The sequence below is a fragment of the Protopterus annectens genome, chromosome 6.part0 (genome assembly GCF_019279795.1).
Source record: "Protopterus annectens isolate FY-2018-M chromosome 6.part0, PAN1.0, whole genome shotgun sequence".
NCBI lineage: Eukaryota > Metazoa > Chordata > Ceratodontiformes > Protopteridae > Protopterus > Protopterus annectens.
In genome coordinates this window covers 433,066,707-433,094,568 of record NC_056737.1, presented here as the reverse complement: position 1 = coordinate 433,094,568, position 27,862 = coordinate 433,066,707, and the positions used below count along the sequence as shown (strand labels likewise).

The 27,862-nt window shown below is 42.2% G+C and overlaps 1 protein-coding gene across 1 annotated transcript in view; it reads right to left on the bottom strand.

Annotated features, from left to right (window-relative positions):
* Positions 1-27,862, bottom strand: part of KNSTRN (kinetochore localized astrin (SPAG5) binding protein) — a 1,051,623-nt gene that overhangs the window by 817,320 nt on the left and 206,441 nt on the right. Inside the window, exon 3 of the mRNA XM_044074175.1 lies at positions 4,098-4,118. Coding sequence (XP_043930110.1) covers positions 4,098-4,118 — 21 coding nt within the window. The remainder of the gene's footprint in view (positions 1-4,097; positions 4,119-27,862) is intronic.

Below are 27,862 nucleotides of genomic sequence, written 5' to 3'. Positions count from 1 at the left end.
TCAAGGGCCATTGCAATGACTGCAGCATCTGCAGGGACCTTGTAAAACTGGTCAGGTCTCTTGGGGGCTGTGATTCAGGGGTCTTAGAGGCTGCTGCAAATACATCCAAGTAAGCTGGAATCACAGGGGAAATTGCAGAGGGGGAGGGTGACTCTACCTGGAGTAGTTCAAAATACCTCTTTTGAACCTCAGTCATCTGACTGGCATCCCACTTAAAATACTTCCTCATTTTGGTAATTGTTTCCCCAAGAGAGAATATCTTTAGGGCGTCAGTCTCCTTCTAAGGAGTCCACATCTGGGGAATAGTAATCCAGAGGGGAAGCTAACTGGGATGTATAAGTTACAGATTCATCTGAGGAGGAAAAAGAGGCATCTTCCTCCGGAGTATGGGTTGGATGAATGGAAGCAGTGGAGGCTGGTCTGGGGGTGAGAGCAGGCAATGTAGCAGCAGGGGGAGCTGTGGGCCTAAGAGCCATAAAGACCTGAACTAAAGACTGAGAAAAAGTATGCCAGCCTTGTTGGTCTTCAGTAGAAGTAGACAGATGTTTAGATTTTTGCTTCCTCTTGACAGTAGTAGTCTTAGTGGATGGCATAGGCCTAATGTCTGGGCTCTGGCCTGTGGGAGAGGATCCCGTTTCCAGAACCATGGGCAAGTGTCTGGCGAAGCCTGGTTCCACCTCGACCTCGGCCAAAGCTGACGTCAGAGCAACTGCCAAGGACGTGCCTACCAGGGTTTCCAAGGCAGCTTCCACAAAGGTAGCTGCCGAAATCACCAGCTCTACCAGATGCCCCTCAACCCCTAGACTGGTGGCTGTCAGGGTGTCCAATGTCAAAGGGGCAGTAGTAGGCCTTACAACCTTGGCCTTCTTTTAGGAGGCTCCGCCGCGAAAGACTACTCTGGTTCTGTATATGTAGGGCTAAATGCTTCAGTCGCTGGTTTTTGAGTTAAAGTTTTAGGGCTGCCAGATGACTATGAAGGAGTTTAGGTATGACCAACTGGCAAATGCTACAGGCGGTATGGTTGTGGTCTTGCCCCAAGCAGAACAGAGTTCATGCGATTCCTTGTGTGGAATCTGGCGTCTGCACTTACCTTTCCCCTTTCTAGTGAACATTGGTTGCTTTACCCTTATTTAGCCAAAGCTCAAACAAAAGAAATTTTCCCCAATGAGGTACTTGTCTTTAGATGTCTTCTAGAGCACAGAGCAAAGCAATCGATCTGTCATTCGACTGTGGCAGAGAAGTTCTGGGGCTTGTGCGTGCAGATGTCACATTTAAAGCCCATGGTTTATGGCCCTGCATGTGACGTCCCACGCACCTGGCAGCAATGAGGCTTACGCTTTTGCATAGGAGCCGGGCATTCAGGTCACCTGAGGCGGAGGATCCCACAGTAAGAATACTGCAACATGGGAACAGAAGAACATTATCACTTATCTACCGTGACCTGCTCGAGCCAATGGTGACCATGTCTTATCACTGAAGCTGCACAAGAGATCTGAGGTAACTAAGCATAAGACAGGGGTTATGGGTAATGGGAGGAGCTTGAACTACAGAGCATAAAGTCTATCACTCTACAATAAAGCTCCTTTTTATCAGTGGTTCTTGCCTGTGGTCTTTTGTGGTTTCGTCATAAAGTCCATCAATGGGGCAGAGGATGGATCCGATGTTGGACCAGAGAACCGTCAGATGAACAGATGAAAAAGACAGATGGCAAGATAAAGAATATAAATTCAAAAACCAACACAATGCACACAGGTGAAGCCAACAACAAAAGTTGACAACAGTAAGACTCATGAAAATTTAAAAACAGGAGAAGCAAAATGCCTTTAGGGAAATTGAGTCTGAAAAGTTTGATGTAATCCATTTTCACAACTAAGGGGACCAAGGAAATAAAGTGGGGAAAAGAGATGAAGTGCTTGGTGCCTTGAATTTCAGCAAGGATTCTGAATACTGAAGGAAGGCTGGGTGGAAATCTGGATGGACAGTTGGATAAGAGAAAATTTTGTAGCTGGCATTTATAGCAGTAAATGTCATTGTAGGTTATCATCAACCCACAAGGTTTTAAGCTGCACTGGGTGATGTTCAGGGTATTTGAATTCTGTTTAATATGAAAATGAACTAGCATAAAAAAAGTATGTTATGTTGCTGTGCTATGAGGATAGAATCCCAAAAAATCAGCAATCCCATTAATTTGGCACAAGTTGGCTTGCGCTACTGTATCTATAGCACTATGCTCCATTTTGGAGTGTGTGTTATCTGAAGAAACAGAGCCTGAAGCCTATCTAATGCTGTACAAAGCAGACACAGTAAACTTAGGGAATTGTGGGAGACAGGATTTGGACTCAAGGTTTTAAGAAGACAGACAAAAGTCTACAAAGTAGAACAGAAGACTACATTCAGTGCCAGATGCAAGGCAGATGCAAGATTTTCTACTTCAGTAGCATGAAATGTAGATTAGAATATCGGAGTTCCGGCATTCCTTTCTTGTAGGATATAGGACTTCCAGATGGCTTGCAATAATTGAACAGGCAGCTTCTTAAAGGCTACTTATAAAATGAAAAAAGACTAGCCAAATATCTGTAATCTTCTCGTAGGTTCTGCATGTCTACATATAGCATCAAGCTAGAAATAGGGCTCTGTAATCCACCTCCAGCAGTGACAAACACATGCAGCACCATGGTGAACAGTTACTTCTGTAACAGATGCAAAAACAGAGGTAGTGGTTGAAGAACTAAGCCACAGAAATGAAGTTTACTGGGTAGGTGAAGGCTTCAGGCAAAGTTCACTTAGAACCACAGTTATTTTGAAAATTTCCCTCGAGTCTAAAATGTCCATCAAGGCAAACTTCAGTATCAGTTCCAGAAAAGAATGACCAGCCATGTTGATCATCTGCTTACCAAATACTGAATACTCAAGTTCTAATGTCAACAATATTCCACCTTCTTAACATCCCTTTTGTCCACAACTTCTATAAATCAATGCAGGGAAGGCAGATATCCAAAGTTATTTATATGTCAAAGCTGAGCTTGTCTTTAAGGATTAAATTTGAAAAAAAGAGTGCAAAAGCTTAAATTTTTATTGCAATAAATCACAATTTTGTCATGCACACTTATGTACTACAAAGAACAAATGCACCTCATTGCAGTAAGGTCTCACACCAGACTGAAGAACAGCATCTGCAGATAAAATCTTCCCAGTAGTACAAGAGTTAAATATCTTCAAGCATAAACATGCATTTTTCTTTTCAAACACATAGCACATTAGCAAAATAGTAAAACAGCATCCTTGCCAATATGTGATAAGTAAAGTTAGGTGTGCAGAGAAAATGCAGCTGCAAAAAATGAGCAAAAATGCAAAACCTAGGGATCAGGCATGCAGAGGGCTTCACTTCTATTAAGTTCAAATTCGTATGTGGGCATTCAGACAGACATGCCCCAACCTGCTGGCCACACTTTCACTGAAACAATGCTGCATCCGTTACAAAGAAATTCCAGATGTACTCTATCACAAATAGTAGAAAAAGTAAAATTCTATACTCATCTGGAAGGAATTCTTCTAAAAACAAACCCATCAATTCACTGTTGTTGGAATGTAGGTTTCCTGCATTACAGTACTTACACTAAGTACCCCCAAACAGGTCTATATCATATAAGCGAATCGCACAAATTGCAAACGCTCATAATATCGAATGTACCGGACCTTGAAGTGCTTTTTCCTGAGATTGCGGTACAGTGAAGAATGGGATATTCGCCCTTTCCTCACTGTAGTGCGATCTCGGAGTTGGAATATATATTTAGCTGGGGGTGTGGGGGGGGCTTAGCCCCCCACAATAGAAAGTTTGAGGTCCGATACGTTCGATATTATGAGCATTCACAATTTGTGCGATTCGCTCATATGATATAACCCCCCCCAAACAACAGAGCACCTTCACAGAAAAATTAAAATTTCTAAAGTAGAAATACATGCACAATGAACAAAGAATGAACAGAGCTGAAAATGTTTTATTTAGCAAGTAATGCAGTAGTTTTAAAATGTTATTAAAAGTAATATTATACACAGCAAAATAATTAAGTGGTAAAAAACATGCAAAACCTTCTTACCCTTAACAGAACAAAGTTCTCCTGGAAAAAATATGGAAAGAAATAGAAAATGATAAAAGAGTCACAGAGAAGGAATGTAATTATGCCTAACAAGAAGACTAGATATGCAAGGTGGCCTTGAAGAAAAATGGTTATTAAAAAGATGTTATATACTCACCATAATGTTCCATCTGTGTTGTCCATTTCCATTCCTACTCAACTAATGGGGTTTTGAATCCAATCCTCAAATCCGACTCAGCCATTACACTAGATCGTGGACACCAAAAAACTCTCCTCTACCCATAATGCACCAACCCCCAACATCTCTCAGATCCTCTTTGCTGCCTGGCAGGAAGACTATTATGATATACCATAACTAGAGCTCAACACAAAGGACAGTAATGTCCTTGAAGCCTCTCATTCTTCCAGAAGTTAATAAAAATGGTGGGGCTAGTGGGTGGGGAGTTGAAGAATGAAAATGGACAACACAGATGAATGTTATGGCGAGTACAGAATTTCTTTATCTGATATTGCCAATTTTCATTCATTCCTCAACTAATGGGACAGAGTCCTTAGCTACCTAAAATCCAAGGTAGACTCCAAGGAAAGATATTCTTGAGTACATTTGCGCCAAAGGCTGCTCTTCCCCTCAAGACCAGATCTATTTTGTTATGAGTGATAAAGATATGAGGATTTGACCAAGTGGCAGCCGCACATATATTGTCCATGGAAGCTCTGGACTGGAACACAGATGTCACCATGGATCTGCTTGAATGAGCTTTTAAAGGTTTTGGTAAGGGGACATTCAACTTGTTATAGACAAAGGAAATCCAAACGGTCAATCATCTAGCTAGAGTTAACTTTGTAAATGATTCTCCCAATTTAGTATGTGCAAAGGAGATAAATAGCTCATCTGTCTTTCTAATTTCTTTTGTTCTGTGCAAGTAAAAACATAATTGTCTATAGACAAGTGCAGCATATATTCACCTTTATTTGCAAATTTAGGAAAGAATTCTGGCAAGTTAATGGACTGATCGATGTTGGATTCTGACACCACATTAGAAAGGAAGGAAGCATTGGTAAGTAACATCACCCCTATCCTTATGAAAAATCAAATATGGAGGCTTAGAAGAGAATGCTTGAGGTTTTGAAATTCTTCTAGCAGATGTAATTGCAACTAGAAAGATAGTTTTCCAGATCAGGAATTTAAGATAATACTTAGCTGCTGGTTCAAAAGGAGAGTAAATTAAGGCTTGCAGTACCATATTTAAATCCCAAGGTGGAGTGGGATCTTTATAAGAGGGCCTTAGCAGGAGACTGCCTCTCGAGAAGGCTTTGCACAGCTTAGAGGAAGCCAGCGAAGAATTTTGAAATCTAACAAGAAAACTAGAGATTGCTGTTAGCTGGACTTTTATAGTTGATTATCTAGCACCTTCATTAAACAGACTCGCTAAAAATTCCAGAACAGATTGAATTGGAGTGGAGAAGGGGTCAGTCTGATTTTGTTCTGCCCAACAAACCTTTTCCACTTACTCCTGTAAAGTATCCTAGTAGAAGGTTTATGGGAAGATAAAAGTATGGCATGGACCAGGGAAGAGAGCACTGGTTGTCTGGCTGTTAAAGGAACTGGAGACACCACACTGTTAGTGTGAGACCCGAGATATTTGGGCAAATCATGACTGTCTGGCGAGACAGTAGGCCTGGAACTGGATCCAGAATCCAAGGTGGATACTGTAGGTGAGACCAAAGGGATGAAAACCAAATCTGCAGAGGCCAGTAAGGTACAATGAGGATGACTTTGCTCTTCAACTGAGCTGCTTTCTGGAGGAATTTGGGAAATGGGGGGGGGGGTCGAGAGGTAAGCATACAGAAGACGGGGGGGGCAATCAGAGTATAGTATCCCTCAGTGATTCCCCCAGCAGGGAGAACAGGGCAAAAAACCTGCTGCACTTGTTGTTCAGGGGAGAGACAGAAAGACCACAGCAAGGCTGGCCCCACTGACTGAAAATTCCATCAGTCACTTTGTTGTTGAGAGACCACTCGTGAGGTAGTAAGATGGACCTGCTCAGTTTGTCTGCTCTCACGTTGGACTTCCCTGAAGTATGCATTGCTACTGGAAAGCATTTGGAAGATAACACCCATTGCCACACACTGAGGGTTTCTGGACACAGGGGATAAGATCTGGTTCCCCATTATTTGTTGATGTACCAACTACTGATGTGTTGTCTGTCTGGACTGGAATTTTCTGAGAGGAAGAGAGTCTAGGAATGCTTGCCGTGCCAAAAGCACTGCTCTCAGCTTGAGAACATTGATATGCAAGAGTTTGCTTCTTTGGAGGCCCAAGTGGCTTGGACCGTTTTCCCCAGAAAATGTCCCCCCCTCCCAATCTGGGAAGTTTCCGTGGTTACTATGGCCTTGGGCTGAAGGATCATGAAAGGACGGCCTTGTAATACTTGTTGCGGCTGCATCCACCAGCAAAGGTATCTTGAGTTATCTTCATCTTTGCTGACATGGGTTGAGAAAGCATTGACCATTGTGTTGCTAAAATCCATTGTAGAATTCTCATGTGGAATCTTGCTAAAGGAACTAAAATTCTTACTGCTGATATCGATCCCAGGGCTTGCATAATCAATCGAGCAGAAATTCTGGTACTGTAAATTATTTTCTTAACCTGCATCTTTATCGTTTGCACTCTTGATACAGGAAGAGAAGCTACCATAAATACCATGTTGAACACTGCCCCTATGAATTCTGATGTCTGGGTCGGTCCTAAGTGAGACTTGTAATTTATGGTTGTTCCGAAATGTAAACAATTTAGTAGCATCTGATCTTGTGCTTCTATCAGTAGATGACTAGTCAGGGCAGTAATTAGCCAATCACCTAAATATGGAAACACTCGGAATCCCTAGAGTCTCAAGTGAGTTGCTACTACTGCCATACATTTGATGAACACCCAGGGTGCTGTGGTGAGGCCATAGGGCAGTGCTATGAACTGGTAGTGCCTCACCCCGAGCTGGAAGCGCAAGTACCTTCTGGATTGTCTGCTCATTTTTGTGAGAGAGTACACATCCTGAAAGTTTATCAAGCACATCCAGTCATCCTTGTCCAGAAAGGGCAGAATAGACTGAACCATGACCATCCAGAGCTATGCGTGTCAAACTGATTTGCTCAGTACACTGAGATCCAATATTGATCTCCAGTTCCATGTTTTCTTTGGCACTAAAAAAAAATCTTGAGTTAGTTCTGGATTCTGTTTGGTCTGATGGGACATCTTGGATGACTCTTTCTTAGCAGCTTTTGTATTTCTAGTGCTGCTGCTTTCCTCTGATTGGGTGGAACATCGGGAAATTTTCTTACCAATGGAGGAGGTAGGGAAAAGGGAATTATATAACCTCTGGAAATAATCCTCTGCATCCAAATGTCTTTTGTTATATCTAGCCAGGCTCTCTAGTGCAGAGATAAGCGACCCCCCCCAACTGCCTCAAGAAATGAGCAATGGGACTTCCTTTCAGGAGCGCTGAAAGGGTTTGTTGGAAAAAGAATTCCTAGACACCTAGTTTTGCAGGCCTCCTCTGCCATGGGGGCATCGACGTGCATTATAGCTCTCCCCTCGGCCTCTGGAAGAACTGCCTCAACGTGTGTCCTAGAATGGACCTTGGGACTAACTGAACCAAATTTTTCAACCACCCCGTTGATTCCCAGAAAAGGTCTTTTGAGGGGTCGAAAAATGCACACTCACTGCAGAGGGGGTCTTTCAGTCTCACACCTAGAGTGTGTCCTTCACTGTGGGGCCAAACAAGTGCCATTAAAAGGAGCACTGATGAACGAGGACTAGAAGGGTTCCACAAAATTACACAGACGCATCCAGGCATGCCTCCTGATGTTAATACCTGAACCCAAGGCCCTTGAGGCGCCTTTTGCAGTGTATGAGATAAGCCTCATGGACGAATTTGATACAGCTTGTAGGGTAGACAACTGAAAGACTACTGAAGTTTTAGTTCCAGAAAGAGATTTTGATAGCTCTTTAATCAAATCTCTTTGAAGTCTCACAAAATGTGCCAGATAAGTTCAATGATTTGAGTGCAAAAGTCATTGAAGTATGAATACGCTTCCCAAATCGGTCAATTATCCTAGACTCTCTATTAGGAGGTTGGGCAGTGGATCTCTGTTCAGGAAATCCTTTTTTGTAGCTGCTGCCACGACAATGGCACCTGCTAGCACCCCTTTATCCCAAAATTCTCTTTCTACAGGTGGAACCAGAATTAGGTCTGCTCTCTTGGGCAGTGGCTCATCTGAATCAGGTTCCTTCCATGCCCACCTAGAGATCAAATCAATAAGCTCATTGGTGGGTGGAGTAACCCAGGAAGGTAGACAGGCCAGCTCCAAAAGGGCTCCAGAAATATTGATTCCTCCGGAGAAGGGTCTTGGGAAGACCATACACCCCCCCCCCAGGTTAAGGATCTCCAGAATGTCTCCAAATGAAACGACATCAGGTGGTGATTTTGGGGGGCCCTCTTGTATCGAAATTAGTATCTTCAGTGATAACTCTTGAGGGAGTCCAAGTACCTCCTTTTGCACTTCCTTAGTAGGATGGTCTGGTGAAGTATCAGAAGAAATCAGAATACCCTGCTGGGTAGTCTGGAAGCTTTGAGCTGGCTGTCCTTGTGAGGTAGAACATTGAGGCTCAAGGCACAAAGACATTTGAGAAGTAGAGGGAGGATTCGAGGGGGTAGGACCCATCTGACCTGCTGGAGAAGAGAACACTGTCTTCATAACCTTGAAAGCAGATGGCTCTGGAGAGAAGGAAGACAGCAGAGCTGAGAAAGCAAGTTTCAGACACATCACTTCCCTGCACTCCAAAAACAACCCACCTGAGGCAGAAGTCGGACTCAAGCTACCCAGTGCCGAGGCTCTGCAAATCTCAGAGTAGACTCACCTCCCAGAGCCAACAGGGATGCTTCGGCTACAAGAATCATCCAGCTCAGAGGATGTATGAGCCGGTGCACGCAGCAGTTTTCAGATCTGAAGAAAGTGCTTTCTTCAGATCTGAACCAGACGGACCCAGAAGGCTCAGATCCAAAAACTCTAAAGCAGCAGGCTAAATTAGAGAAGGAGCTGTAATGGGTGAAATAGTAGAAGATCGGGCTTCCTGAGCTGGAGGGGTAGGAGCTGTAAGCACTCATCTGAATTTACGCCACAAGGAATTTCCTTATCTTTCTCTCCACATCTGTTTCAGTAAGACTCCTGGAGGAACAAGAAAATATGCCCGGGATGGAGATTTGGAGTGCCCTTCTAAAAAGGGAGAAGGCATCCTGGACAGGACTGGACCCAGATGAAGAAAATAAGTAGTCCTTGGTAGAGGCTTCATATCCAAGGGCATAGGATGACTGGATCTGACAAAGGTTGGACTGCAACCAATTTCAGATTCAGTCTTTTTTGATTCTGAGGAGGAAGAGGCTGAAGATTCAGAAGGCCTAGATCTTTTTGCAGGGACTCTAGTCTTGTGTTTGTGGGATTAATCCCCAGTAATGGCCTCAGAAAATGAAGCTGGCAGCAAGCCTTCCAAAATCAATTTCTTCTGTCAGCCACAGCTCAGGGGATTAAACCCGCAACAGATACTGCATTCTTGTTGTAAGCATTCGGAGTCCAAGGAGTATACACAAAGCTTACGGGAATCAGAAAAGGGAACTTTGTGCCCACACTTTTCTCATGTTTTAAATCCTGCTGATCCTTTTTTGAACATAATGAGGAGGAGTATACCACCACCACAACAATAAATAACTTTTTTTAACTAGAAACAAGAGAAAAGCTAATTACTAGCAATGGGATACAAATATTTGAACTAAAAGAAGAAAGTATGCCAACTATCATATTAAAGAGATACACCCATGTAAAGGGATAGGGAAGAATAGGCTAGGCTTATCAACAATGGTAGGAAAAAAGTACACTCTAAGGTGCATGGAAAGTAGAGGTCAACAGTGATAACCAAATGTAAATCTAAAGATTAAAGAGTTTTGTTTAGAAGCTAATAAGTAAAAAGGACTCATCTCCCACTCAACAACTCGAGAGCTAAAGGTAATCACGTTTAGACACAAAAGCAGCAAACAAGATCGGAGAGATGTTAGGGGTTGGTACATATTGGGTTGGGAAGGAGCTTGACAGCTTTTTAGTGGCCACGAGCTAGTGTAACGGCTGAGTCAGATTAGAACCCCCATTAGTTGAGGAATGAATGAAAATTGACATCAACTCTACCATTAGCAGAACAATAATTTTGAGAGGTAATAAAAACACATTTCTCACACTGCAGGGATGAAAAGAATAGATTCTACAGTGACTTCCAGAATGTTTTACACAAAACTTGATATAATACAAGAAACTCACTCTTGAGGCATTAGGTGAAGCACAGTTCTACATGTACTTAATGATGATATTCCACCATAAATCACACATAAGATATTATTATATTAATATTCAAATGTTCCCCATGTCAGTTTATTTTCTAAAAAGACTTTTCCACTGGGTAGACATCTGGGAGCTTTTCTAAGATGCCTATCATCTGCTAGTTAATTTTTCTGATCTTTAAGTCCTGTGCTCAGGACATGCGTTTTCTTAGCACATGCTGAGTATTAGTGCACAAAGAATTAGGAGTACACTGGCTCAAGAAAAATATGAGGGATGATAAATGTTTGAGGGTAGCAAAGTAGACAAATTAACAGAGCTTGCAAAATTTCTGCTTTTTGGTGTGGGTGGCTTTGGACCCCTACAGCTCCTCTTTAAGCAACACGTGTGTTAAACTTTAGATAAAGTTGTCACTTTGAAAGTTGCAAAATAAGAAGTTATGTACCTACCATAACGTTCCATGTTAGTTGTCTTCTCTCGCCTTCTTTCTTGCTTGATGGGTTCGGAGCCGATCCCTCGGCTCCGACTCGGCACTTGCTAAGCTCGAGAGTCTCTTTCACCAGCTCGAGGCAGCCCCATATCCCATGATGCAAGGCAGTAAATACCCAGATCTCGTTTGTTGCCAAAGGGCAATAATACCAAGCATAAATACTTCCCAAAGGAAGAGGAAACTTACAAATGGGAAAAAAAAAAGGGCCAGGTCTGAATGGTCTTTAGCATAAAAGTTTCTTATACAAGGTCTGTCCAGGCCAGGGGGAAGGAGGGAGGGTCGCAAGAAAGAAGGCGAGAAGACAACTAACATGGAACGTTATGGTAGGTACATAACTTCTTAATGTTAAGTTGTCAATCTCGCCTTCATTCTTGCTTGATGGGACCGCGTCCCTAGCACCTCTATCCTGGGTGGCTCAATGGAACAAACTCTTGAGAACTGTAGAGCCAAAACTGGCCCTGTCCCTGGAGGCCAAGTCCAATTTGTAATGGGAAACAAAAGTGTGAGGAGTGGCCCAAGTGGCGCTGCACAAATAGTGTCTAAAGGCAGTCTAGCTTGAAAAGCTGTAGAAGTAGCTAAACTCCTAGTTGAATGTGCTTTAGGTTTTGAGCACAGCTGTTTTCCCCTGATCATTATAAATTTCAGTGATGACCGAAGAAAGCCATCTGGACAAAGTCACTTTAGAAACAGGAAGGCCTTTTTATTATCCGCATAGGAAACAAAAGTTGATCAGATTTTCTAAATTTTTGTTCTGTCCAAATAATATCTGAGCTGACGGTGGGCGTCAAGATAATGTAGCTTTTGTTCAGCTCTATCTGAATAGTTAGGAAAAATACCGGAGATCAATGGATTGATTCAGATTGTTTTTGAAGCGACCTTAGGTAAAAGGATGGATTAGTTCTCAAAGATACTCTGTCTTTGTGAAAAATCAAATAGGGTCGAACCGAAAGAGCATGAAGTTCAGACACCCTCCTGGCAGATGTAATAGCCACTAGGAATAAAGTTTTCCAAGAAAGATATTTCAGGGAACAAGAAACAGCTGGCTCGAAGGGGAAGAATTAAGGATGTCAGCACTAAATTTAGATCCCACTGAGGAGGAGGATTCCTGATTGGAGGCTTTAGTAGGAAAATTCCTTTCAAGAAGGCCCTGCAGAGCCTATGGGACATAATATTATGATCTGCTATCCCGACATGAAAATTAGAAATAGCAGCCAACTGAACTCTGACTGTGGAAGAAGAGGAGCCTGCATGAAAAATCTCTGCTAAGAAGTCCAGAACTGCCTGAACAGGGGCAGTAAAAGGATCAATATTTTGGGTCTTAGCCCAATAAGAGAAACGTTTCCATTTGCTTGTGTAAATCCTCCTGGTAGAGGATTTTAGTGAAGCTACTATGATGTCTCTAACTGGGTTAGAGATCAAAGGAAGCCTGGCTAAGGAAGGAAGTGGAGCAACCATGCTGTGAGGTTGAGAGAGGGGATTGACCGGTGCAGCTGACCGGATTGGTGAATCAGTAGATCTGGCACTGGGTCCAGATGCCACGGCTGCACCAAAAGGTGAGGATGGAGGAACGGGAACCAAACTTGTCGAGGCCAGTAAGGGCAATGAGAATCAATTTGGCTCTCAAAGCGGTAGCTTTCTGGATCACCTGAGGGATCAGAGGAAATGGAGGGAAGGCACAAAGAAGTCCCTGGGGCCAATCCTGGGTCAGAGCGTCTCTGGGGGGATGGCCTGATAGAGGGAAGAGGCTGAAGAAGTCTGGACATTTGCTGTTTTGGGGAGTAGCAAAAAGATCGCAACATGGACGACCCCATTCCAGAAAAATCTCTTCCGCTATAGATTTCTTGAGAGACCACTCGTGAGGCATGAGGATAGCTCTGCTCAATCTGTCCGCTATAATATTGGTTTTCCCAGGGATATGCGTTGCTACCAGAAACCGATGAGAGGAGATCGCCCATTGCCAAAGTCTGAGCGCTTCTCGACACAAGGGGTAGGACTTGGTTCCGCCCTGTTTGTTGATATACCAAACTACAGACATGTTGTCTGTGTGGACTGCAATTGTCCCTACGGGAAGAAAGTCGTTGAGGGCTTGCAACGTTAAAAGCACTGCTCTCATCTCCAGGACATTTATGTGCAGATGGTACTCGAGCGGTTGCCACGTCCCATGAACCATCCTGCCCTGATAATGACCCCCACCCGATCAGGGAGGCATCCGTGGTGACAGTGGCTATCGGGACGGAGGTACAAAGCACCTGCCTTGGTGAGCCTGCGGCGATGTGCTCCACCAAGCAAGATGCTCTTTGCATGTCTGTGTCACCAGAATCTGGTGACGCATTGGAAGTTGCTGGTATGACCACTGTGTGAACAGCATCCACTGAAGAAGGCGCATGTAGAATCGAGCCAGGGAAGAAGAGTAATGGCTGCAGCCATGAGACCTAATACCTTCAGAACCATTCTGGCCTGTATTTTCTTGCTGGCCAGAATGATCCTGACATGAGTCTGAATGTCTGAAACTCTTTGATCTGTAAGGGTAGCTGACATCCGAACAGTGTTTAAGTTTGCCTATGAAGGTAATAGACTGGCAGGGCGATAAGGATGACTTTTCGAGTTGATTGAGATGCCCAAATGAGAACAAAGGTCTATTGTGTAATCCCTGGCTTGTATAAGCTGATGCCTGGTGGTGGCTGACAGGAGCCAGTCGTCGAGACACGGAAACACCTGGAATCCCTGACGTCTCAGGTGAGCCGTGACCACTGCCATGCATTTGGTGAACACTCTGGGGCTGTAGTGAGACCAAAGGGCAGGGCTCTGAACTGGAAGTGACTGGACCCCAGCCGAAGCGGAGAAATCTCCTGGAGCGTCTGTGAATTTTGATGTGATAGTACGCGTCCTGAAGATCTATTGAGCACATCCAGTTGTCCTTCTGTAAGAAGGGCAGAATTGACTGAAGAGTGACCATTCGAATCTTGTCTTCCTGACAGACTTGTTGAATCTGCTGAGATCAATATTGGTCTCCAGTCTCCCGTCTTTTGGGGACCAAAAGAACCTTGAGTAGATTCCGGGCTCTGAATGGTCTATTGTAACTGGCTGAATGGCTCTTTTTTGCAGTAGTTTTGCGATTTCCAACTCTGCAATGTCCCTTAGACCGGGTGGTACATCTGGAAGGGAACTTGAGGGGAAGGGACTTTCCTCGAAAGGAATTATGTAACCCTTGGATATGATCGACTGTACCCATCTGTCTTGAGTGAGGGAATGCCAGGCTTCTGGGTACAGTGATAATCTTCCCCCGAATGCCTCCAAAGGAGGGACAGCCGGGCAACACCTCAGGGATGCTGAAAGGGCTTATCAGAGAGAGGCTCCCTGTTTCCCTGTTTCTTCGGACCCCCTCTGCCTCTAGGCGTCTGTTGTTGTTACCCCTCTGCCTCTAGGGGTAAACTGACCACGTGAATCCGGCGTGACTCCTTGGGATTTACGGAACCACATCTTCCCACCCTTCTGTCCTTTGGGATAAGGCCTAGAAGGGGTGGAAAAACGGACTCCAACAGCAAGAAGAGTCTTGCCGTCCTGCTCGCACCTGGTCAAGGTTTCCTTCACCTGAGGGCCAAACAAAGCTGACCCATCAAAGGGAGAATTTGTGAAGGGCGCCTTAAAGGGATCCAAAATCACATAGCCACATCCAGGCTTGGCGTCTAAGAGCCACACCTGTGCCTGCGGCTCTACTCGCTCCATCCGCAGCATAAGATATCAGCATGGAGGAGTTTGCAATGGAATTGAGGGTTCCTAGCTGAGAAGCAATTTTTCTTGAGCCCCTGCAGCTGTAGGATCCTGAACTACTTCCCCAGCTCCTTCAGGATATCCCTTTGGAGTCTGGTGAAGTGACATAGGTAATTCAGCGAGCATAGCAAAGGTCGCTGATGAAAACATCCGCTTACCATACCTATCCATGGTCCTAGAGTCCTTATTAGGAGGATGGACGGCACGGAAGGATCTGCAAGTTCCTTTTGGTGGCCGCAGCCACCACCATGGCATCAGCGGGACACCCTTAGTAAGGAATTGTTTGTCGCGGGCGGTGATAAATTTTGAAGGCCTCCTAGGGACTGGCTCTACAGAGTCAGGAGCTGCCCACGTCTTCGTGCAATCACCTGCATAAGGGGTCGAAGGCGGAGATACCCAGGAGGTGGAGGGCCGAGATCCAAACGCCTCTAGGTATACTGACTCATCCTCAGAGGGATTGCTGGTGGGCCAGTTTCCCCTCTGTTTCAGAAGTTCTAGGATGTCTGAGAAGGAGACATCCTCAGAGGGGGATCTAGGGGATCCCTCTGACTCATCAAAGTCAGTATCCAGTGACAGACTCGGGAGTCTACATGCTTCCTCTTACAAGTCCTCTTCCTAGGAGGATCTCCGAAACATCAGGAGAATCCTCGGAAGAGGTGGAAATTCCCAATGGGGAAACCTGAGGCGGAGGATCTCTGGGTCCTGTAGCAAGAGAAGTGGCAGAGATGTCAACAGGTACAATAGAGGGAGGAGCTACGGGAACAGACTGCTGACTGATACCAGTGGCCAGTACACTCTTCATCACCTCGAATGCTCCCCTCCCAGGCAGGTCCGAGAGAACCCGCTCCGAAGAGCTAGGAACTCCAGGGGCCACCGAAAGGGAAGTCTCCGAGGCAGATGTCGGAGCCGAGCTCACCAAGGCCGAGGCTCCAAGGGGAAGAGTGGGCTCGGACAAGGGTCCGATGCCACTCACCCCCTCGGAGGAGACCATGGAAGCCCGACCACCGAATCCCTCTAAGGAAGAGGAGATAAGAGTAGAGGCTGAAGGAACAGAAGGGGTATCCGTCCTCCAGCCGTAGCAGTAACCATTCCCGAAGACTCCAACTCCAAACTCTGTGGTAGAGTTGAAGGAGGAACAGTAACGGGGTGTGGGCCAACAGTCGTCTGTTGAGACGGACTGTGTAACATTTGGGCCAGTACCTGTGACTTGAGTAATCTACTGACCACTCTCTCTAGGTCATGGTCTGATAACCTGGATGACCTTGAAGATTGGCTCCGATGGCTCCGTTCCGATAGAAGAGGTGAAGCGGCGCCGAGAGTATCGGCTCCAAGGAAGGAGACCTCGACCTCTTCCTGGAATGAGCCATCGGAGCCGATACAATAGATCCTGTCGGAGCCGACTTCTCGGAGCCGACAGGAAGCCTCGATGTATCGGCTCCAGCCGGAGCCGATACAGCCACCAAAGTAACGGTGCCGGAGCCGATCGGAGCCGACACCGATGCCTGTGCCACATGGGTGTCGGAACCGATCGAAGTGGTCAAAACAGATTCGGCACCGATAGCCATCAGCGCCGAAAGCTTTGTCGATCCAGAATCGGCTCCAGCCGGAGCCGATCTCGACTCAATACGAGTCGGAGCTGAGGCCGCAGGCTTAGAAACAGAAGCCTGGGCCTTGGCGGGTTTAGTTGATTTTGGTGGAGCCGACTTAGCCGGAGAGCCCTCCGGCTTAAGAAGGCCCCTAAGAATCAACTTATTACGTCTCTCCTGCAGGACTCTCTGGCTGAAGGAGTGACAAATAGCACAGGAGTCCTGCAGGTGAAGAGGGCCCAGACAATACAGGCAAGAAGTGTGACCGTCTGTCAGAGACATCTTCTGACAGCACGAGTCACACTTCTTAAAACCCGAGACCCTCTCCTTAGACATAGTGTTGAGAACACAACACACACACACACAACACCAGTCTAAATTAACTTACACAAATACCAAAAAGGTATTCTATAAAATCCAACACACACACACCCTAACAGGGGGGGGGGATGGGATAGGGAAAAATTGACTAACAAAAAATTAAAGGAGACAGGAAAATTCTGTCAGAAAGGGTAGAATATAACTTAAACTATCAATAAAAGAGTTTTTTGACTAAAAAAAGGGGCTTAAATCACAAAAGTGAACAACTTACCAGGAGCTGGTAAAAGAAGACCTCCTAAGCGGGCGACAAACGAGATCTGGGTATTTACTGCCTTGCATCATGGGATATGGGGCTGCCTCGAGCTGGTGAAAGAGACTCTCGAGCTTAGCAAGTGCCGAGTCAGAGCCGAGGGATCGGCTCCGAACCCATCAAGCAAGAATGAAGGCGAGATTGACAACTTAACATAGGTCCTTTCAATCTGCTCTGATAAGTGTCTTTGATTAACCTGTCACCACTCAGGTGACTGAATGCCCAGTTCTCAGTTCCCACCGAACATAGAAAATACTTAAAAGCAAACACGAGGGAGGATTAGGACATACTAAAAGTAGAATCTTTTTGTCACACAGTGCATCTGAACAGCCTTCCCATAAATAAAAGGGTAAGAACTAGTAAGGCTTAGTTACAGTAGATGATGATCAGTAAAATATGAAAAATGTTTTCCACATCACTTATGCCATGCTTAAAGAAGCACACTGCACTGTAAGGTCACCAGAGTAAAACTCCAAGCAGTATTCAAAACCTCTCAAGGTGGAGGCAGTTACAAGGACAAACTCAAAGGAGAGCCATGAAGCACAGAACTACCACCAGGTTTCATATGGAGGACTGTGGGCCAATTTGTAGCCCTTAATGAAACATGGGCAAAGAGGAGCAAGGAACCAAGGTGCACAGGTTTGCTAGTAGTGCAAGCAGCAACCTCAGTGGGGGAATGACCTTTAAACAGTATTAACGGAAGGGCCCCATTAGCTTTTTGCCAGGAAAACCAAGGTAGCTGGCAAACAATTTCAATATGGTCTATATAAAAATTGCCCCCCTTAATCTGTAGTAAAGAAGAAAAAAAAATCTAGTCTTGAATTTGTACAATTTACAGCTGTAGGTGCCACAAAGTACATCTATGTAAGGTACTGCATGTTACAGTACAAAATAGTCTGGTCAGTCACCGTAGTAGAGTCCAGGTACATGAAAAAGCCAATATGGGCAGGCAAATCAACACATATTAACTACTGCAATTTCTTCTTAAAAGCACGCAGGCTTAACTCATTTTCATTGACCGCTTTCAAGAAGAAAAAAGGCTATTCCTGATTGGTGGTTTGTTTTACCTATTTGAGCATCACTCGTGCTAATGTGGTATTGCTTCCTCTGGTACTGCTATCCAGGCATTCACTCAGCTGCTTTCTTTGGACAGTCAGAGTCCCACGTAATGTGAAACACCGAGGGAAGTATTTTATCTGGGCAGTACCTGGAATTGTTCAGTTATGACCACTGTACTACTCTGGTAAGTAAACATACCAGAAAAACAAAAATAAAAAATATGAATGTGTCAGCAGAGGAATTGAAAGCAGAAGGGGCATATTGCATATACTTTTGCATCTCCTACATTAGAATACTTCTACTAATTTACTGTGAAGTATATTCAATGAACTCTAGCAACATCTTTGCAATCTAAGTGTGTAAACATAGCTTTTGTAACATTTAAAAACAGTACAGTCTATGTAAGCATTACATGTTGCGCAAGTACCTCAATATTGATATTTCCCAATTTCTGTTTAAGTAATGTAGCAACTTTTTTCCTTCTGTGGACAGAAACCAAGTATTTCAAAACGCCTATAATGAGAGAACACATCTGTGACAGTTTTCACTGGGAATATTCGTTATCGTGCAAAAAGCCTGTGGTCATTACATCCATACCTGACTCAAAGTGCAGGAGCTCTGCAACAAAGTCCATCTCTGTGAAAGTTTTCACTGAGAATATCTGTCATTGTGTAACATAAGCAAGTTCGCACCAAACCCATTTATGACGCCCCTCACCCTTTGCCCCAAATACAGACTGATCATTTTAACTCAAACTGAAATAAAATTGAGTTAAAGGGGGGGAAATACTGTCAAAAAAGAAGAATTAATAACACCTCCTAGGAGGGAACATTCACCCTAATCTTGTCCCCACCTATCATAACAATCATAAAGACAATTCTCTTCCACACACTAATCAAACCTCAAAATGGTCAACCTCCCAACAAGTAATCTAACTTTTGCTGCTAAAAATAGTGAGAGAGACAAGAAATAAAACTAATGAATAACATATCTGGAACTTGGCTTAAACCCAGCATAAATGATTCCGGAAGTACACCCTCTGGTTTTAATATCATGCGCAATGACTATATAAAGAGGAAAGGTGGTAGTATTGCTTTAATATTTCCCAACAATTACCACATTTCTTCCTACAAAAAAAAAAAACAATACCAAAATTCAGTTTAGTGGAGCTTCTTTTTACTTTCCTGAAAATAAACAGATATTATCGAATATGTACTGCTGTCTTTTACATCCCTCTTGGAGACAACACTGCTCCACTGGAAGATATATCCTGCACTGGATATCCATAACACCTCCGCAAGAAAAAATACTGTTAGGTGATATCAATATCAACTGGTTGGATGCAACTTATAACTCCCTAACATCCAGCATGAACTTACATGGTTTCACACAACTAATTAATAGTCCCACACATTATAGCAAGACACCAAACTCCTTATCAGACTGGACGGTACTATTAGACCACCACAGGTACAATGAATGTCAGAGTCTCTCAGTAACCATCGCCCAATGTATATAACCAGACATCTCACACATCCACTTAAATAGCATGTTTATAAAATATGCAACCTGTCCAAGTTTAACAGAGAAATATTCATTTCTTTCCAATCATCTATTAACTGGAACATACTAAAAATCCTCCTCATAGATGATGCTATAAATGAATTCGACACACCTTTCCTAAATATCCTAACTAGTCTTGCACCTCCTCCTAGAAAGAAGAGGCTAAAACAAGTAATGCAGTTTCAAAATGGTCCACAGCCATATTAAAAAACAAAAAATGAAGACAAAAATTACACTATAACATGCAGAATAGTAAACAGCTCTAAAAATTCAGGTCAGCCATTAAAGAAATCTTACATCCCGGCCAAAAATTCAACCCTAACCCCTCATCCAATAACTCATCACTGGAAATTGCAATAGAATTCAACTCTTATTTCATACATAGCATCTTTAACCAAGGACCCCCCAAAATCTAATCCTAACCCTGCTCAACAGCCATGTATCACCATATATCCACTTTCAACTTCAACCCTCTGCCCGCATCATATATAAAACTGCTCAGACTCGAACCATGTTCTACATCAGCAGTTGACCTTCACAAGTACTTTAAAATAACAGTCAACAGCATTGCCTATCCGATCACAATCCTTATAAAAAGGTTAATTCAGGAATACCAACTTTCTTCTCTCTGTGGGGAAAAATATCAATCCTTATCCCTCTACACAACTATCTCCACGAAAATGGAACAGAACAGAACAGAACAGAACAATGTAAAAATCCAAAAACGAACGGTCTGGTAATGATAGCTCCACACAAAATGCTGCACGGCTCGAACAGGTGACAAAAGATTTATTATCAATAACAGAAAGAATGAATTGAGCCTCAGTTAAGCGCTTTCATCTGAATAAAACAGACTTCATCAGAACACTGTAAACATGACCCTCCATCCTTAAAAAGCACTTTTAGGAGCCAAAAAGTAATTTAAAATTTAAAAAGACAGTGCCAAAAATTCACAACTGCTAACATATTTAGAACCTTTGTATAGCTGTCTGAACATCTCTAATAATTGTCCTTATTGCATAAACACTATAATAAATAATGTTTAATAATAAATAATAATGTAATGAATAATGTATAATGTATAACATATAACCCAACAATGTGGTTAAATGAAAATAAAATATACATCAATAAAACATATGTAAAACCTGTATAAACTATCGAACATATCTAATAATGACCTATTACAATAAACACTATAAACTTATTGCATATGAACTAAATAAAAATAATGACTTAAATGAAAATATGTGCTACAATAAAACATAATATGCTACATACAGCACATATAACATAAAAAATCAGAATAAAGATATTAAATGCTGTAAAATGTAATGCAAAAAGCAATATTTACAATATGTGTATAATAGGTATTTTTGGTCATGGCATAACGTTGTGTATATTGTGACATTATGGTAGGGTTCTACCTATTATACACATATTGTAAATATTGCTTTTTGCATTACATTTTACAGCATTTAATACCTTTATTCTGATTTTTTGTTATATGTGCTGTACGTAGCATATTATGTTTTATTGTAGCACATATTTTCATTCAAGTCATTATTTTTATTTAGTTCATATACAATAAGTTTATAGTGTTTATTGTAATAGGTCATTATTAGATATGTTCGATAGTTTATACAGGTTTTACACATGTTTTATTGATGTATATTTTATTTTCATTTAACCACATTGTTGGGTTATACATTATACATAATTACATTATTATTTATTATTAAACATTAATTATAGTGTTTATGCAATAAGGACAATTATTAGAGATGTTCAGACAGCTATACAAAGGTTCTACATATGTTAGCAGTTGTGAATTTTTGGCACTGTCTTTTTAAATTTTAAATTACTTTTTGGCGCCTAAAAGTGCTTTTAAGGATGGAGGGTCAAGTTTACAGTGTTCTGATGAAGTCTGTTTTATTCAGATGAAAGCGCTTAACTGAGGTTCAGTTCATTCATTCTGTTATTGATAATAAATCTTTTGTCACCTGTTCGAGCCATGCAGCATTTTGTGTGGAGCTATCATTACCAGACCGTTCGTTTTTGGATTTTTACATTGTTGTTATCCCTCTACATAGAGGAAATTCAACAGATACTAACTGTAGACCTATAGCAATTTTACCCCCTTCTCCAAAAGTACTTGAAAAATGTATTCTAAAACAATTGCTAAACTATCACCTGCAGGATGAACTCCTATCCCCTATATAACAGAACTTCCATTCCTCCCATAGTACTAACACTGTACTTCTAACTTTATAGATACTGTCAGTAAAGCTAGAGATAATGGCAAACTAGTCTCCTCCTTATTTCTAGATTTGTCTAAAGCCTTCCACACAAGTTTGTCATAGCAAACTTCTTCAAAATAAATTTCCTCACCAAGTCTATCTTGGTCCACACTTATATGGTTCAAAAGCTATTTGTCAAATTTGTGTCAGTCGATACAATGCCACGCCACCCTCTCTCCATACCTCCCAGTCAGGTCCCCTCCTCTTTAATACCCTCCACATATCCACACAACAGGTTTCCCTAATACAATACAATATGCAGATGACTCCATACTCATATGCATATCAGACAACATGGCACATCTCCAAAACATTACTCCGGAAGCTTCAACTTTCACTGAAACATGGCTTTGTAACTCAGTTCATGCTCAACCCTACAAAAAAAAATACTATTTTTTCCTCCAAATCTCTCGTGAGAAAATAAAATTTAAAATCCTCTCTTAATAATATAACCTTTGAAGTCATTTCTCATAGCAAATTAGGATGATAGTGGATGATCATCTTAAATTCAACCTGCATATGCAAAATTAAACTCAAAAGACACCACAAACTAGGGATGCTTTATAAAGCTAAAAATTCTCACACCAATGCAACTAAAACTATAATTGCCACTACTTTATGTCACTCCCATCCATACTAACCTTCAGCCATCACAAAAAGCAAAACTTTAATACTGTAATACAGTAGCTAGATTTGCAGCAAATGTACCTTTCAGAACCCACCAATATATAGTACGAAAAAGCCTAAAATTGGTTAGAAGTATTCCATTAACTGACATACACACAGCTTTTTAACCACCTATAAAATTGCCCCGCACTAAATATAATTCTGTACAACTATGTTCCCACTCTGTTATTACGATTCAATGACTAAAAACTCCTTTGTCCACAAACTTATCAAATCTGCTGAGCATGGTCTGTTCTCATACCACATTGCTAAAGCCTGAATTCCTTACCTGTATCTATTAGGTTAATAACCTGCCTCCTGTCCTTAAAAAACATTCTGAAAGTCTTCCCAACCAAAATCTGTCTCTGGTTTTGTTCAAACCTAGTATAAACTCTATCCTTAAATATGAACAACTACTTATTCATACCGTACACCTCCTTATTCCCCCTTATTCACTCTCTATAATCAGTTTATCTCCCCACTCTGTCAAAAAATTACCATGACCCTGTTTTTCCCCATCACTTTATATTGCGTTTCTTGTTTGTATTTATACTAGCCTACCTTTAATTTTTCTAAACTGGCTAAACATTCTATAATATTAAATCACTGGCATACAAGTTATATCTATTTTTAATCAGTGCTGGCAATCAGCTATATCAAACTAGACAAACTGTGGATGTTATTGTATTATTTTTGTAGATTGTAAAATTGTTGTTCTTAAAATGTTTTTGTTATACTTTGGAGCTTTCTGGAGGCCTCTGTTGAAAATGGGCACCTAGCCAGTCAGATTTTCCAAGAAATCAAATGTCAACGAATAAATGTATTATATTACTTCTAATGCAATGTAATGGTTTTAAGAAAATAAAATAATCCAAAGTGCAATTAAGGACTGTAATAATGAAACCTCTTTATCAAATACCAAACAAATAGCATGGTATTTCTTCTGTTTACTAAAGATATCCTTTAGTGCTTTGGATTTCTGAAGCTATTTGTCCAAGACTTTAATGGACATTTCACCCAGGACTGATGGTGATTAAAAGCCTAGCTATCAAATTAGCAATATAAATGCTGCCCATCATAAAAACTATGAGATTTATGAACTGAATTGATCATTTCCATTTCAAAATGAGATGTCAACTTTATTATATTTTATTCTTAAGTGATAGGTTGTAATGGAGATTTTTTCAGCTGAGGCTTTAACAAATTAAATGCTTCGGATTTTCCTCTTTTTTCAAGTCTACAAAGAAATACAGATGCCAAGGAAAGCAAAAGACCGATTTAATCCAATAATTTAACACCATTATTAACTTAACACATTACACAGTGACAAGTGTGCACATACATTTATAAAGAGAAAATAATTGCAAAATGTTTTTCTTTTCATGCATTATACATATATAGTTTCTTTTCTTGATCATTTTTTTCAATTTAAAATTACATGGAGGGCTCAAGTCCTTTATTCCCTGCTGTTTTTTTCCTGAGCATTGTGCATGCATTGTTCCAACAGATTCCATTTATTTCTAACATTACAATTAGTAGGGACTTAACTTTGCCTAGGAAGTTCAATTCCTGTATCTCATCTGAAAAAGAATCGTTCTTATTTACAATAATTTGCACATCCAACATACTGTAAAAGGAAATTTTTAACATCCACCAATTCTTTGCATTCCCAAAAAACATGTTCCCAAATATCTCCCCTTTTCCCCATCTCACCTCCCAAAAATTATCTACCTGTGGAATAAATAAGTCTACCCATGGTATAAAATATGTATGCAAACACTTCTTAGCAAAAAAAAAAAAATCTAAACCTTCTAGATTTTGTTGCAGACTTGGAAACCATGAAAATATTCTCCCATTGTTTTTTTATATATCGCTTCTCTATTTTCATTTCCAATTTGTTTCTAACCACTCCTGATTCTTATAGTTATTGTGCATTATTTCATATGCCCTGCTAATTATCTGTAACTATAGCTTGTGTTCCACATTTAACTATACGTTCAACCAGAGTTGGTATTTAATTTAACAATCCCTTATCCATTTCACTTTGCCTATACTTTGTTATCAGTCTGCAGTAGGGAAGGCCATCTACAACCTACAATCCAAACTTCTGCTTGGCCTAATCCCACTCTTTGACCTTTTCCTCCATTTTTAATTGCTCCCAATACCTTGATTCTTTTGCAGTTTTCTCCAATAAACTCCAGTGCCCTCTTGCCTATTTTTCTATGTCCCTGCTTGCACATCCTGAATAGCAAATTCTCCATTTTCCATTCTGGTGTTAGCTTACTTTTTAAAATACTTTATTCGGCACTGTAAATAAAATATTCTGTACAGTTGTTATTGTTCTGCTTAAGGGCTAGCATCCAATACCTACTCTATCCTTATTTTGTGATCTCTCCCCCCAAACTTTCAATATAATTTATTTTCACTTTGCAGTTTTTCTGCACATGTTATGTATATAAGCCTTAAATGTGTAGCTCTAATGCAGCCCTTCAAATACCTGATAATCTTAAACCACCTTGTTCTGTGGTTAGAAAAAAGAAGTTACGTCTTACCATAATGTTCCATGTGAGTTGTTGATCTTCTTCCAGTCATCACTGATGGGTTCAGTTACAAGCCCTCGGAACCAAGTCGGCCTAATACCAAGCTCGCGTACACCAAAAACTCTTGAACTAAGCTGCTACCCACGATGCCCTTCTCCCAGTTACCTCAGATCGAGTTTGCATACAATATATAGAAGAAAACAGAAAAACAGAAAAACAGAGGCCATTTCTGCGCAAAATCCCTGAAACACCACAAAGACCCAGAAGATCCACCAGGACCCTTTGGCGGGGGTCGGAGGGAGTGTGTGATGACTGGAAGATCAACTCAGTAGGAATGTTATAGTAAGACATAACTTCTTTATCTGAAGTTGTTAATCTTCCTATTCATCACTGATGGGACAGAATCCCAAGCTACTTGCTGAACCGGGGTGGCACTTATGGAAGAACATTCCTGAGAACCATTGAGCCGAAGGCCGCTCTTCCCCTGGAGACCAAATCCAATTTGTAATGTTTGATGAAGGTATGAGGTTTAGCCCAAATGGCTGCTGCACAAATGTCATCAATGGAAGCCCTGGAGTGAAAGGCAACCGAAGCTGCGATGGCCCTAGTTGAATGAGCTTTGATTTGAACAGGTTTAGATTCATTCGCAAGGGAGTATGAAAAAGTAATGCAATCTCTGAGCCATTTTGCTAAAGTAACTTTTGATACAGCACATCCCATTCTTGGGCCATAAAAGGAAATGAAAAGTTGGTCTGACTTGCAGAAGGACTTAGTCCTGTTCAAGTAGAAAAGTAGTCGTCTATGTACATCCAATGAATGTAGGCAGTATTCTCCCTTCTTGGAATAATTTGGGAAAAACACAGGGAGCTCAATGGACTGGTTAATAGAGAAGTCGGAAATCACTTTGGGGAGAAAGAATGGGTTAGTACGAAGGGATACTCTGTCCTTATGGAAGATTAGATACGGGCCCTTGATGCATAAGGCTTTGTAACTCGGATATCCGTCTGGCTGATGTGACCACTACCAAAAACAAAGATTTCCATGACAGGAATTTTAGATCACATGTCGCAGCAGGCTCAAAGGGGGGTAGAGAGAGAGAGAGAGACTGTAGAACCCAAGAGAGATTCCATGTCTCTACAGGTTGCCTGATAGGAGGTCTGCTATGGAAAACTTCCTTGAGAAAGGTCTTGCAAAGTCGGGTGGAGATAAGAAGGACGCCATCTGAACCGTTGTGGAAATTGGAAATAGCTGCTAAATGGACTAATAGTAGAAGCTGATGCCCCATTGGCAAACAACTCAGAAAGATACTGGAGTAGAGCAGTTGTAGGAGTTGAAAAAGGATCTAGCATCCGATTATTAGACCAGATAGCGAATCTTTTCCACTTGTCTCTGTAGAGTTTTCTGGTGGAAGGTTTATGGGAGGCCACAATAATATCGCGAACAGGTGAGGAGAGGGTTTCCTGCCTGGCGACTAACAGAAGTGGAGAAACCAAGCTGTCAGCTTGAGAGTGGACAAATTTGGGAGAGTCAGCCCTTGTGGGTGAGATATCAGGTCCCGATGAGTGTCCAGGATCCAAGGAGGTTGTAATAGGTGTGGTCGGAGGAAGGAAAACCGCACTTGTTGAGGCCAAAAAGGGGCAATGAAGAAGATTACCTTGCAACTCAACCGAATTGCTTTCTTTAGAAATAGGGGTATCAAAGGTATCGGAGGATAAGCATAAAGGAGACCCGCAGGCCAATCGTGAGTCAACGCATCGCTCAGTGATTCCCCGTCTGGGGGAAAGAGGGCAAAGTGGTTGCTCATTTTTTGTTTGAAGGGGAAGCAAAAAGATCCCAGCAAGGCTGGCCCCAACGGCTGAAGATTTCTGCCACCATGTTTGGGTTGACAGACCACTTGTGTGGACGGAGGATGCATCTGCTCAGCCTGTACGCAATCACATTGGAGCTCCCCGGGATGTGTGTTGCAATAAGAAAGCGGTTGGAAGCCATTGAGACACAGGGGGTAGGATTTGGTCCCTACCTGTTTATGTACCAGACGACAGACATATTGTCCAACTGGATTGCAATCGTCCCAGATGGAAGGAGCGGATGAAGTGCCTGCAACGCTAACAGCACCGCTCTTAACTCCAGGACGTCGATATGCAAGTTGACTTCCAAGCTGGACCACGTGCCTTGGACTGTCTTTCCCTGGAAGTGCCCCCCCGCCCTATCAGAGAAGCATCCGTGGTCACCGTGGCATTGGGTTGGGGAGTCTGGAAGGGGCGGCACCAAAGATTTTCGTCTGTTCTCATCCACCAGAGGAGATCTTGTTTGCAGGAACTGGTGATGAGGATCTATGAGTTTAGAGGATGGAGACTGGATATCCACTGGAACAAAAGGAGCCATTGTAATAGTCTCATATGCAATCTTGCCAGGGGGACAATCAGGATGGCTGCCGCCATAGACCTCAGAGCCTGTAGAACTTCCCTTGCAGACACCTTCCTTCGACAAAGTATCACTTGTACTTGTAATCTTAATCTCTGAAGTCTGTGAGGAGGAAGAGAGACTTGGCTTGTTTGAGTATTGAATACTGCTCCTATAAATTCCAAATGTTGGGTAGGATGAAGGTTGGATTTTTCCCAGTGTATTGTGATGCCTAGAAACTTCGCCAGTGCCAGAGTGCAGAGAGGGACATGACCAGTAGGCGCTTGGTGGGGGCGGAGAGGAGCCAATGGTCTAGAAATGGAAACACCTGGAATCCCTAAAGTCTCAGATGAGCTGTTACCACTGCTAGGCATTTCG